This window comes from Anopheles marshallii, chromosome 3, assembly GCF_943734725.1.
Source record: "Anopheles marshallii chromosome 3, idAnoMarsDA_429_01, whole genome shotgun sequence".
NCBI lineage: Eukaryota > Metazoa > Arthropoda > Insecta > Diptera > Culicidae > Anopheles > Anopheles marshallii.
In genome coordinates, this window is record NC_071327.1 from 17331366 (window position 1) to 17344966 (window position 13601).

Here is a 13601-nt window from a genome sequence, read left to right on the forward strand (position 1 = left end):
TTTCTGACCCAGTGAAAAGTGACCCATTTGTATTCTCCTAACGCACAAAGTAACGTAAACCACCCTCTGCTTCACTACATGGGTTTATTCCGTGAGCTCTTCAAACCAAATTTGCTATTTTTTTATGTAATGAAAGAAAAATGACAATAAGATTAACAAAAGTAGGTAGGTATGTGTACGCCGAACTCAAGATTTGTAATTAAAATTAAAGAATAATGAAGAGCGAAGAAAATTGATGCATGAAAAATATAGCAGCGCGCGCTGCAATGCGACGCGCTTGGACGCGTTCGGAGGATGAACGATTTCAAATTTGCGGAATGGTTTTTACGAGTCTAGACGTGTTCAGTTGTTCTTTCCAAGCTTCTAAACCTTTCAACCACACAATGTCAAGCTTAAGCAATTAAAGTGTTCCACAATTGAATGGTTTCGTACTGGACATCTGATGCAATTGCACAGTTCCAATGGTGTTAAGCGAACTACATTCATGAAAACCATCACCCAAAGATCGTACGGATGTTATGTTCAAGGAAGGTTATGTTCAATGTTGTGTTTCCAAATAGCAAAATGCCGCACATACGATTTTGTTCGTGGTCAATTACTCAAAACAAACTCATGTGCCCTTTCTCTCCTGGATGTTATACTTACACAACGACTGGCTTCCTACACGCAAATGATGTTTTTTTTTCGTTAATCGCCTGAGACTTCATTCCGTCTATTATCAAAGTTTCCTTCCTAGCAAGCACTTTTGTATATCTCTTCAGCTTTGTCTCAATTGTCGCTTCGTCTCTCGTTCTCTCTTCCTCATTTACTTTCTCTCTCTCTCTCCTTTGTTGGTGTTGTTTTCTCTGACGTACTGCGCCTGCCCCTTCGGTATGGAAACCGTTCCAACCGGACATGGGACACCAAATTCTGAACAAGGCAAATATGATTTTTCATTTGATTTTCGAATGCTCAGAAAATGGAGAGATGATTCAAACACACCGTACTGGAGTTTAGGGTTAAGGAAGGAAAGCGGACACACGGGATGATGCCGTAAGAAGCCACGCGCGCCCGCTTTATCCTTCTATCATTGCCCACATTACAACCCTGCTTACTAACCTTCGCAATCTGTTGGCAGAACGTACGGAAGGTAGCAACACAGAAGGTTTGACGCTGAAGACACGACACCCTTCGTTTGGAGGAGAAAGAGAGGAATGAATTTGCTTTTGCTTTTGATGCTCGTTTGTTTTCTGCTTCTTTACGCCTTTTTAGTGGTTGTTCGCTGCAGAGTTTTAGACCAAAGACCAACACTCCCGTTCGGTCGAGGACGCTAACGCCAGTGTTCATTTCCGCTTGTAGCTAGAGTAGAACGTGACAATTTGCTCAAACTTGACCGGTATCGCCTCCAGGATGCCGATGTAGCTGCTACCGTTGCAGAGTTTCTTGTCCTGCAGATTGTCTCCCGACAGGTAGGTGATGATATCGTTATCATTATCGGCGTGGTCAGTCACAATATGGTTGCAGAACTGAACGATCTGATTGAATACTGCACCTTCGCGATCTGTTCATACGGAACGTATACCATTATTAGCTTCTGATCAATCAAAACCACAAGCAATGTTGTACTATATACTAACCTAACTTTTTCGGAATTTTCACCAATGGCATTGGCAATGATTCGTGGTTCTTCTGCGCACGCAGGAAACGATTGCCTTTGCTAAACTCAACCTCCAACCACTTGATGGCATTACGTGCACCTTCGCTATGCTTCTTCAACTCATCCAGGTCACCCAAAACTGTCGAAAAACAAAAAAAAAAGGTAAGTGAGTTAAGGATATCATTTTCTAAACTCCCCAGCTTCTTAAGCCAATGTCAGAAACGTACCAGCGCCCGGGATCAAAACGACAAACTTCTTTGTTCTGATCAAATTCTTCACTATAGAAGTGTATTCGGTCAGACATTTAGAATCCAGCACCAGATACGGTGTCAGCGTTAAGTTACCAGCTCGTTTATTAACCTAATAAGAATAAGAGTTTAAAATGTATATTTTTACCAAATTCAACACACAGGCTGTGCAATAAAAATTATTTGCTTACCTTGGATTCAAGCGTTTCGACCTCATTCCGTAACCATAGTTGACCCATAATAGCACTGATGTCACCTTTCTCCTGAGGTCCTGCTTTTTTCTCCCGTTGCATCTCATCTCCATCAGGGACTCCGGGGTTGCATCCAGCGCCACGTTGTATCAACATTCCATTAGCACGATTGTGCAGATAGCCCTTTTTTGTGAACAACGTTGGAGTTTGTTCGTGACCTTCTGCCAAACCATACTCGTCGTTTCCATGCCGGGTCTTGTTGCGCACTCTGTTACGCTGACGCTTATTACGCTCCCGTGAAAGCAGAACATCATTCGTCGCATCCTCACGTCGATGATCACTATTGTCGATCGGTTTACGTTGATTTTTCTCCTCCCCCAATCCAGTACCTCTCACAGTGCGACCAGTACGTGACTGGCTATACGATAGACCACGGGATCTATTTCCAGTGTCGCCACCGCACACCGCATTCCAATCCCGCTTGTTTCCGCCATTTTTGCCCATCGCCGTATCGCCCTTACGTCGTTGTTTCCCACCGTTGCGTTGGCCCTTGGACGATGACTTGTTGCGACCCTTGGTGCTGCCGCCGCTTCCATTGTAGCCAACTCGAACTTTGAATGCACGCACCTTCGGCTGGAAGCAGTAGTCAAACTTCTTCGACTTGCACACAGCAAACCCGAAGTCAACCATCTTCATCAGGCGCAGGAAACTTTCATCTTCCTGGCCAATGCCCAGCTTGTACGGTGTTTCCCACAGCAAACCCTCCTGGGTTGGTTCAAACAACGGAAAACGCTTCATCGCAATGTCCTCCTGCAGCGGAATGGTACGACGACAGTTAAAAATCTCTTGCAGATCCAGGCGCAAACCCTGAACGGTGATCAGATCCCGCGTGAAATAGAATCGATTCGTAAAGAAGTCCAAATTGAAGAAATTCAGCAACTTCATGATATTGTGCAGAAACTCCGGGTTTGATTGGTAGCAATTGTGCAGCACATCCATGTTGCACAGTAACCAATCGAACAGGACCTTCAGCGAACGCATCGTACGCTCGCCCTGGGCGAACTCTAGCACAATGTTAGGGTCTAGCTTTTGGTAGCGTTTTTTGAACTTCAACTGTTCCGGAGTTAACTCCTCGCAAGCGATGACGCCATGCTGTTCATCTTCATTATGGTCCCCGGGGTGATCCTCTTCCTCTTCGGAATGATCTCCATCTTCCTCCTGATCATAGTCTCCTTCATCCGAATATTCGTCGTACGATCCATAGCTCGATAGTGACATTGCATCGTCTTCATCTTCCTCCTCTTCTTCGCTGCTGCTGTGGTTTGACTCCGTGCCCGATCTATCGTAGTAATCGTCCTCCGATACATCCTCGTCCTCGTCTTCATAGCGCTCTCCATCCTCTGAATCGCTTTCATTCGAATACGCACGTCTACGACGACGGGAATGCTTCTTCTGGCGACTATTCGTGCCTTTACCACGTCCATTGTCAGTACCTTTTTTCGATCCGCTGGCAATGATCGATGTAGAAGATACCTTCCCACCATGATTCGCAACCTCGTTCTCCTTATTACCGCGACTATCCTGACTGCCCGTTCCCTCCTCCACGCCGGATGAAGATTTCTGATCCTTAGAATACATCGCCGATCCATTCCTAATTTTGTCCCGCGCACGATTAACCTGTGCACTGTAGCGTTGGTACCGTCGAAGGTAGAGCTCTTGAAACTGAGCGTCCTCGCGGCTATGTTCGCTCGTGAATTTTTCAAAGCTGGACGTGCACCACTGGAGCAACTCCGAACAGAGCGCCACCAGAAACGCGTTCAAGCTGTAGATTTTGTCCGAGTTGATCATCTTGATGCGGTGCATGCAAAAGAACAGTATCGAAACGATTTTGAACAGCATATCATCCGTCAGATAGTACTCTTCCAGTAACTGCCGAATGCTGAGTATCTTCTTAAACTCAATTAGCACCGAATGGCACAGGGCATTAAAATCGGTGACGACCTTGTCGTAAAAGAACACATCCACCACAAGCAGAAATGTAGCGATGAATTCGTCCACAAGTATATCATTCCCGTCCACGACACCATCCGCCAACTCACCACCACTCTCCAGGTGGCGAATGTTCTTCTGAAAGATTACATTTACATTCGTCTCGCTGCACTCGAACGGAATCGTACAGCAGAGCGAGTATAGATAGTGATACACCGCGTCAAGATGTCCGTTCTGTCCACCTACCAACATACCGAGCTGGTTCTGTGGCATGCCCATCTTCGGATTAAGCTTGAACGCTTCCAGATAGTACTTGCGTGTACGTTCGCGCAACTGCATCCGATTCCCGATACCAAACTCGAGCTGATAGCGATGTAAGTCTCCCAGCGATATTAACAGTGCGTGGATCGTTTCCAGTGCGAATGAAATTTCCTGCTTGGTGTAAAGCTCTTTTGCGGCAGCGTCATCTTGAGTATGCAGCTGTAACAGCGAGTAGCACGAAGGTTCCTCACGCAGCATATCCATATCGTAGTCCTCTAGCAGGGCAAAATCGACAAGGTAGCGCAACGAATCCAGATTGAAGATTTGTTGAAAGCGAAGCACGATGGCCTTGAAGTAGTTGATGCCCTCACTAATCAACCGGTCGGCGGCGTGCAGCAAAGCCGATCCATTTGCACGGCCCTTTTGACGCTTGAGCACGGAGACCACATCGTAGTATCCCTTGCGCCATAGGATTTCCCGTGACTTCTGACCGACACATTCAAAATCTTCAAAAATCAGTTGAATACACTGCGAGACCAGTACGCGGTGGCTAAGCTGGAAACTTGGCTGCAGGATATCGTCTACCGTGAGTGTCGCTTTCTGTTCGTCCTGTCCCTTCACTAAGGTGTAGACAGACCTGTGGGAAGAAAAAGTGCGGAAAGTTCATATCTAACTTCATTGCAGCTGAACGTTTTTGGGCAAAAAAGCCATAAAGTTTTTTATTATTTTTGTTTACATCGCAAAACCAATATCATGACTGTTTACTTTGGCAGTACCGTTATCTACACATGGGGAGGCGCTCGTTATCACATGGTGAAGATTGTAACGCCTTCTCAATTAGGATTACGGGTATAATAGCACACTTAAGAATAATATGCTTAGCATTACAAGCAAAACACTTCTCCACCTAACTAGTGATAACGTAGACAAGAAGCATGTGGAAATGGAAAGTTCTGTACATTTTGTGAATCGTGAATGGACCTCACACTTTTAAATGATTTCATAATACACGACAGAAAAGGATGTATTTACTTCCGTAAATTGTCCGCAGCATCGTTTGTTTTGATTTTAAAAATATCTATTACGCATCTTTTGTTGCGTTTGAAAATTTGAGAAAAAAAAATAAAATAACGAAACACGTTTGGTTAACAAAACCAAAACATCATGTGTCCGTTGTCAAATACGAACCCCGAAGGCGCACACAGAAATAAGAATGTCAGTGCATACGTGACGAACAGCAGCTCCGTCCAATATGCGTGTAAACGCATAATACAATGCTTATCGATCTTGAGCGTTAAATTTTTGGTTTCTTCATATGAAATCATATCAAATGTTTTTCGTTCTTTTGTGTACGATTAGTATTTTTTTAATTTCACAAGAGCAAATATCACCACACAAGCGGTTCGTGCTGGATGGGACAAAGAAAAAAGCAACAAAAATTCATATGCTGCTCACTACCACATTCTCACACACGTCGTCATCGCCATAATATAAACTGTTCCGCGTATACAACTCTCGCGCTGTCGCAGGATGGTGAAATCCGATTTCCATGATGATGCATCCTGACGAGCAGCGATATGGCTTCCAGTGATGCATTTTCAGAATGCACTTACTGGCCGCTTGATGGACGTACGGTGCAGAATTGTACAGAAATTTACAAATCCACCCCATGTACCCTAACCTAAAATGTCATGTGAAGGTAAACCGTACATGCATTGCTTGCTTACCTGAACAGTTGCTTTACGTCGTTGCTAGAATATTCCATGGTGTGTTGAGACGATGGCACTGCACCCTCGTCGCTTTGGTTGGGGATTCCACCGATCTAACCCGCTTGGTTATCCTTTTCGAAACTGGGCACCCTCAGAACCGTCTGATTACGTCGTTTTTTGTCGCTCTATCGCTTCTCAAGGTTGTATGGGTACGTCGTACGATGAGTGTATGTTGCTTTTTCAACTCGCTGCGTATCTCTGCCGTTGGCCTTCCCTCAGCTGTGCTTACTTTTCAGCACTACACAACGCACTAACGCCGTGCTTCGTCTCAGCCTACTGTGCTGCAAGATAGGCGCGGCGATGATTTATTTTCAGCAACACAATTCCACACTATCTGCAGGCAGGCTGGCAGTAGCCAACGCAAAAACACAACAAAAATCAATCGAATGCACTTGAGAAAGCTACCCCTGAAACGAGTGCCCCTTTTGCGCTGGCTTTGCCTCTATTTAGGATGGTTCTCTTTTTGGCAAAATGAATTCGATCCTATGCGTATGAATCTTCGCACGTTTCACAGGCCGTCGCGTTTCCGTCAGGAGGTGCTACCGCACAGTACTAGCAAATTAAGGCGGGATTCGTCAGCAACCAGCGATGGAGCGGTAGATGATTTCACTTGCTTGCAAGCCCGAGCAATGACCAATGGGAACAACATCTTCAGAGCATGATCACCACTATTATTCCTCATCACAAACTAGCCAACGTGGTTTGGAAGCAAAACACTTTGCTATAAGCGCTCTAACTAGCACGCTTCTGTTTTCCGAAGCTCTACGCGAGCGAAAACGATTTTGATTTCACAACACTTCGCAGTTCAATGTGGCTATGGGGAAATATGTCACTTTTTCTTTACTTCCTACAAAAACCGTGTATGGCGCTGGTGGTGGTCGACGAATCGATGAAACGGGCCGATATTCCCAATCAACATTTATGTTATTGTTTCGGTGATTTTGCATTTTGGGCGTTTGTGGTAAAAAAGAGACAATTTCGTTGCTCAATTCGTTCAGATAATTTTCGTTTCATTCAAAGGCCGCACTAAAAGAGTATGGTTTGAAAACCAATTCCCATCAGAACAACCAAACCCCGGAAACGGAACGTGATGTTTATGATTTTTTTTTATTTTGTATCTACTATTCAAAGTTTCCAAAATTCCAAATTCAATGAAGCAATAATTCTCGAAACCTTCATCATTTTTTTCCAAAACAATTGAAAAATACAAAAATAATATATAATTTTGCGCTCGATGTCCAGATGTGTCCATCCAGATTTCCACAGTGGCTTGCTGAGCTGTCAACTTCCCGTCATATGTGCGAGCAGCTGAAAAGAAAAAAGGGAAAATAAGGAAAACAGCAAAACAGCGCAGCACGTACTATATACGAATATATACTTTCGGCACGGGTAGCAGCACCAAATCACCAGCAGTACTAGTGACCGTACCCGTTCGTAAGGGAAGAAGAATCACACTTTTAAAGTTGACTACTTCCCGATGGTGCTAGCAGGAATTGGTCATACCGCAATTCTCCTCGCCAGCAGCAGCTAAGTAACACGGTGCGCGCGTGTACTGTGATCGAACTTTCTGTACGGTGAAAAGAAAGATTGCTGTTGGAACCAGGTGTATCACGGAACGGAAGTGTGTTCCCTCTTCCGTGTGACGGGGGGACCAAGGAATTAGATTTATTCCAACAGAATAAAACACTCCATAAAAAAGGGCTAAGACAACCAGCACATTCCAGATAGGTGCCGTTTCGGCAAACGTGAACAGAAGCGGAAGTGCAAGCGGGCACGAAGATAGTGAGCGACAAAGGAAGTGCACCAAAAACTCACCCAGCCCCTGCCCACGGTGTAGGGGTAACTGTGCCAATGTATGTACAATCAGTGTGCGTACGTGTATGTGTTCGAATTGGGGTGGTTGGTTGATTGTTTGCTAAATTGTTGCGCCTCATCCCATCCCATGTTTGACCGTGTTTTGGGTCACTGCTGGGTTAGATGAATAGGCAACGGTAGGGAAGAAAACATCGACATCATCTCTTGCGTGCCATCAGTGCATTATTGTGCGAGTTGAGTGTTAAATTAGTGTGTGTATGCGTACGAGTGTTTGCGTGGGCTGCCTGCCAAAGGTCAGACTGGGTGAAACACAACATCCCAATCACCCCAACCATCCCGATCCAATTTGGATGTAAAGCACTGTGTACCGTGTAGTACAGCAACATAAACAACATCAGCACCAAAAACCTATCGAATCAATCCGGGATTTCCAGTGACACGACGAGCTCGCGGCCCGGAAACGATGGATGAATTGAGCGAAGCGGAACTCCGTTACTACAATGATCTGTTCAAAATCTGCAGCGAAACGGACGGTGCGGGCAAAATTCCGGCCCTTAAAGCCACCTCCCTGTTCCGTTCGGCCAACCTGTCCAACGAGACCATCAACAAGGTTAGTAGGAGCTGTCGGGTAACGCGGGCAGTAAGTCGGGAAGCAGACAGGTTACATGCACCGGGACACGAACCTGGTACGGGTGACCATCAATGTTGGCGTTTTAATCGTTTTTATCTAAAATTAGCAACACCGGGAGATGGGCGAGCTGTTTGCACTTGCATGAACGAACCGGGCAGTTGTTTGTTAACCGAAGGCAAAATATGCAAGCGAAGAGATAGGGGGCAGTGACACATACACACGAAACTCGCGGACAACAGGATAGTGATAGAATCGACCTGGGGGAGATATACTGGGCACATGCACACGCTGTACCGGATGGCCTCGAAAAGGCGGATGCCCTGTAGCACCATGCTTAGCGAACAGGAAGAAATAAAAGCACAGGAAGTTGGCAACACACACAGCGAGAGAGGATGCCATCAGCTAAATGAAGCTTGCTGAATGCTGCTACAAATCATCGATCCTTCCTATTACGCGGGCGGAACCGGTGGCGCAGGTGGTGCCGTACTACAAACTACGCCGGGCGGAAGTGTGTCCGTATTTTGTCAGCTGATTTTTGGCAACCTTCCATCCGAATGTTGCTTTCACTTTTTGATTTTTGCATACTCCCTCCGCCCCCCTCCTCCACTTCCTCAGCTTGACGTGAGAAAAGAAGAAGGTTCTGCTGTACTATTACGCCATGGAAAGCCGATCCCTATGTTCCTCACAATTCAAATAGCGTCGTTCGGCACTAACAGAAAAGGAAGACGAAAGTGCTTGCTTTTCCGTCCCCTTTTTTTATTGGGAATGGTATCCTTCCATCCTGGGGATGGTTTCCGGATCGTAAACCATCAATTAACATGCACGCCACAGTTCATTGGTGTCTTGGGACAGTGTCTTACGTCCGATAGCTTCCATCCTGCTTGCTTGTTTGCGTAGAGTAGACCTCCACCATGCACTATCGCCTTATGATAATAGCACACGCCTTCAATTAGAGGAACTTTGGAAGTGGTCCGGCGAAGCGCAAAAGGGAACATTCGGCGATATGGAGAGTTGCGACGGCGAGAAACTCGACACCCGCCGACGACACTGCGGAGAAACATAATTTATGATTAGCGCAAGAGAGCGTGAGTTGAACGGAACAAACCCACACACAGCCCACAGGTGTCGGTCACTACAACCGAATCGTTGTCTAAACAAATTTTCAGGCACGCTATTTATAGACACTTTTATTTTCATTCTAATATTTGCCTTAGTGGGGTTTTTGGATGGCGTGGCCTATTCTGTGTGCAACAGGCATATCCTAGTGGTCCGTGCACCTGGCACGAAAATTGAACCGTGTTCAATACAACCGACTAGTTATGTTGTATCACATGGTCATGGCCACAGTTCGTTTGTATATTGTATTTTGAACGGCCTTTTTTGATTCTACTACTTGTCGGAGTTTGCGTTCCACTACCTGTGTGGATATTCATTTTAATTATAACATTGGTTGGTCTTTAAAGAGGCATGTTATTTTATTTAAAATCATCTTTCACACTGCATGTTCGTTTGGAACTTATATGAATAGCTTATCGGAAAGCAAACATACCTTAACTACTGATTCCGTCACTAACTTACGTTGTGTGTATGTGTTTTGTTTCTGTATTTCCAACAGATTACGGCATTGGCTGGAATTCCCCAAACGGCGCTGCATCTCTCGAGGCAACAGTTTTACGGGTGTCTTAAACTGATCGCCGCGTTCCAGGCAGCTGTGCCACTGCGGGAAGAAATTCTTACCACCTCGGTCAATTTACCACTGCCCCAATTCAGTTGGATCGACCCGGTGACAGGACCATCCGGTGCGGCGGATTCTTCTGCCATCATCTCTAGCGTATCATCATCCGCCGCGGCAAGCGGCGGTGTCGGTAATCAGACGGGAAGTTTGGAACGAAATGGCTACACCGAGGTGAACAATCGCTCCACGATTAAGGTGACCGGTGGAGCAGGCAGCAGTGGTGGTGGTGCAGGAAGCAGTACTACACAGGACAGCAGTGCATCGACCGGTGGGGAAATGACAAATTCCGATCAGCCGAGCACCGATTCCGAGGTCGAGCATACCGATGATCCGGTCAATATGATCCGGGGTGAACGCGAGCGGCACACGGTTGGTATGCTGAAGGGTGGAGGAATTGTGATGATCGGCAGCAGCCATCCACTTGTCGGTGGAGGAGGTGGTGGCGGACACGGCGGAGGAGGTGGATCACCGGAAGCGTGGAGTACGGCAAGCGATAGCCCAACGCCGACCAACAGTGTGGCGGAACGTCCGTGGGCCAATCAGAACCTGTGGCAGGGGCTGGTGTGTGAGGAGCAGCGGCAACTCCTAGGCACGGAGGAGGAATCGTCCGATCGGCACAGTAGCGATGAAGACGAACAGGAGATTGATCTCGAGTATTTCTATCAGATTTCGCAAACGCAGAAAGAGTACTATTTGAAACAATTCCGCACCATCCAGCCGGATGTGCACGGACTAGTGACTGGACCGGTGGCTAGGTAAGTCGATAGGATTCGGGTTTTTTCAATGGTCCACTAAATGATGTCTGTTCTTTTTAGAGTATTTTTCGAAAAGTCACGTATACCGATCGATGAATTGCGCCACATCTGGCAGATGTGCGATGTGACGCGGGATGGAGCACTAAATTTGGCGGAATTTACCGCCGCCATGCATCTAGTGGTGCTGCGTCGCAACAACATACCCGTACCGGCCACCTTACCCCCTTGTTTATTGCCCTCCCTTTTGCAACATTCGCTGCTGCAACCGAGCGGTGGTTCGGGTGGAACGTCCGGTACCGCCGGAGTTTCGGTTAGTGGTGTTTCCGGGGAGCTGTCATCGGTGGTAGGCGGTGGTAGCGGTTCCACTACCATTGCACAAGTATCGAACGAGCGAACTGAACCGGCCGAAGCTGATCTACTACATCTCGAAAGCGATGATAACGTAGAGAGCAGCGGTCGGAAGCGGTTCGATGCTCACAAAGACTACCAGCGTATGGTACCGGTACCGGATTCATTGGCGTTTGCACGGGTAGCATCGACGGGGAGCAATGTTAATGCAGGTGTGGCACACGACACCAGTCCCACATCGGTTTCATCAGCAACCGGTGTTGGTAGTAGCAGTGGTACGACCGGTTCCGCATCCGTAGCAAATGCTACGAAGGGTAGTAGCAGCGGTAGCAACAGCAGCAGTACAGCTGTCTCCACGACTGGCGGTCGAAAAACGCCGCCAAATGTTTCTCCTCCGGTTTTAGCGCAGCATCAACAGCAACACGTGACCGCATCGGCACAGAAGGTGAAACAACCTGCCGATCATCCGGTAACGCCGCCAAATTCTAAAACAACCAATAAGGTAACGCTAACGTAGATGAAGAGAGAGAGAGAGTGGTGTTTGGATCGATTTCTCTTACATTGTTTGTTTTTTTTTTTTGTTAAAGGAGTGGAACTCAACCACGAAAGAATGGACCAAATTCATGGAATCTCCCACATCCAACGTCTCTAGTCCGGGTCCAAAGCCGGTAAACTTTGATTTGCAGCGAACGACGCAGGCAATTGTATCCAATCCACACATTGTTCATCCGGTTCCGTTGCGTGTCACACCCGTTGGTAAGTACCCACCCACTGTCGATATCTTTTATATCCTTTCTTCGTCCAATAACCCTTTCCATCTACACAATTCGCAGGTGCTGAGACAGTCGATAATGGAAGTCTAGTCTACGGTAGTGATCTCCCTGTCGGAACCGGTGGTCTAATGGTTGTTCAATCGATGGACGATTCCAGTCCCAAGCAGCAACCTTCCCAACAGCAACAGGCGCAATCCCATCATCACAGCACGCCCCGGGACTCGCTAACGAATAGTGGCGATTTACGTGCCATCCAAAGACCGCAACCGAAGAAACCACCTTCCAAGGGTGTCGGTGCGATACCGCCACCACCGCAGCGTGATTCCGGTGCTCATCCTAGCAGCTCTCATACGGGCAACAATGATTCGATGACTATATCGTTGGATGCGTCCGGTTTTGCTGCTAGCAGTACGGGCACGGCCACCAACACCAGCACAACCACCACCGATCGTTTACCGTCGCTGGCGAAGAAACAGTCGGTCGACCAGCAACAGCCCCCGCCTCCATTGCCCCCGCCAAGACCCTCCGCTCATCGGCATACGCGCAGCAGTAGTTTGGACCTGAACAAGCTAAAGCTCACGACGAACAATGCGGCAAACGTCGCCCCGATTGGAGATCCGCTTAAGATGCCTCCACCACCGGAAGTTCCACCGAGGGTAACACCGACTGGTGAGGCACCCAGCAACCAAAGTCAGCGACAGGCTCATGGATTTGCGGATTTTACACATTTCCCCAGCGGTGCTAGTGGTGCAACGACCGGTCATCGTATTGGGGTACGAGTAGATATTTTCCCGTTGTAGGCAATCAAGTAGCATAACACTCGCTTCCGTTTTTTTTTTCATTCCAGTCCATGGGTGACTCGAATAACATCACAACGATTCATCTCGATGCGGCCGGCAACATGACACATCATTCCACACCGCGCGGTTCCGGTACGCTACCAAAATCGCTCGTTATGCATCAACCGCGCAACAGCGCCTTCGAGGTGTACCGGAAACCACACACCGAGGGACGGCTGACGGCTCGTGGCTCGCAGTCACCGCCACAGCAGCAGCAACAACCTCCGCTCGTTACGTCACGTAGCGTAGAATCGTCCGGTGTTGTGTGCGGTGATTACGAAAAACGCATATCGGCACTGAGCGACAGTTTACGACAGGTTCGCTTCAAAGCGAACGATCCTCCTCCGGTCATGCCAGATGTGTTGAAGCAGCTGAAGGAGCAGAATCTGTTGCTGCTTCGGATATGCAACGATCTGAGCGAAGAGCTGTTGCACATCCAGCAGAAGCGGGAAGATATTCGTATCAAAATCGAGCTGCAGGAACAAATCCTAGGCGGTGGAGGTTCCGGTTCGGGCGTGTTGTTCACCGGTCCGTCCTCGCTACCGGCCGTTTCTTCGTCGTCCTCCGCTTGCCACACCCATCACCATTCGCACCATCATGCGAACCTATGA

At 47.5% G+C, this 13601-nt stretch overlaps 2 protein-coding genes across 2 annotated transcripts; one reads left to right on the forward strand and one right to left on the reverse strand.

Annotated features, from left to right (window-relative positions):
* Nucleotides 1-1322: 1322 nt before the first annotated feature.
* LOC128713954 (nonsense-mediated mRNA decay factor SMG5) lies at nucleotides 1323-6090 on the reverse strand. Its single transcript, XM_053808829.1, has 5 exons — nucleotides 6053-6090; nucleotides 2076-4962; nucleotides 1864-1996; nucleotides 1617-1775; nucleotides 1323-1540 (listed from the first exon to the last, which is right to left on the reverse strand). The coding sequence occupies exons 1-5, from the start codon at nucleotides 6088-6090 to the stop codon at nucleotides 1323-1325; spliced, it is 3435 nt and encodes a 1144-aa protein (XP_053664804.1).
* A 2282-nt stretch (nucleotides 6091-8372) lies between these two features.
* On the forward strand, nucleotides 8373-13601 carry LOC128712177 (ralBP1-associated Eps domain-containing protein 1). The gene is made up of 6 exons (XM_053807071.1): nucleotides 8373-8519; nucleotides 10156-11030; nucleotides 11091-11880; nucleotides 11966-12134; nucleotides 12212-12924; nucleotides 12999-13601. The coding sequence occupies exons 1-6, from the start codon at nucleotides 8373-8375 to the stop codon at nucleotides 13599-13601; spliced, it is 3297 nt and encodes a 1098-aa protein (XP_053663046.1).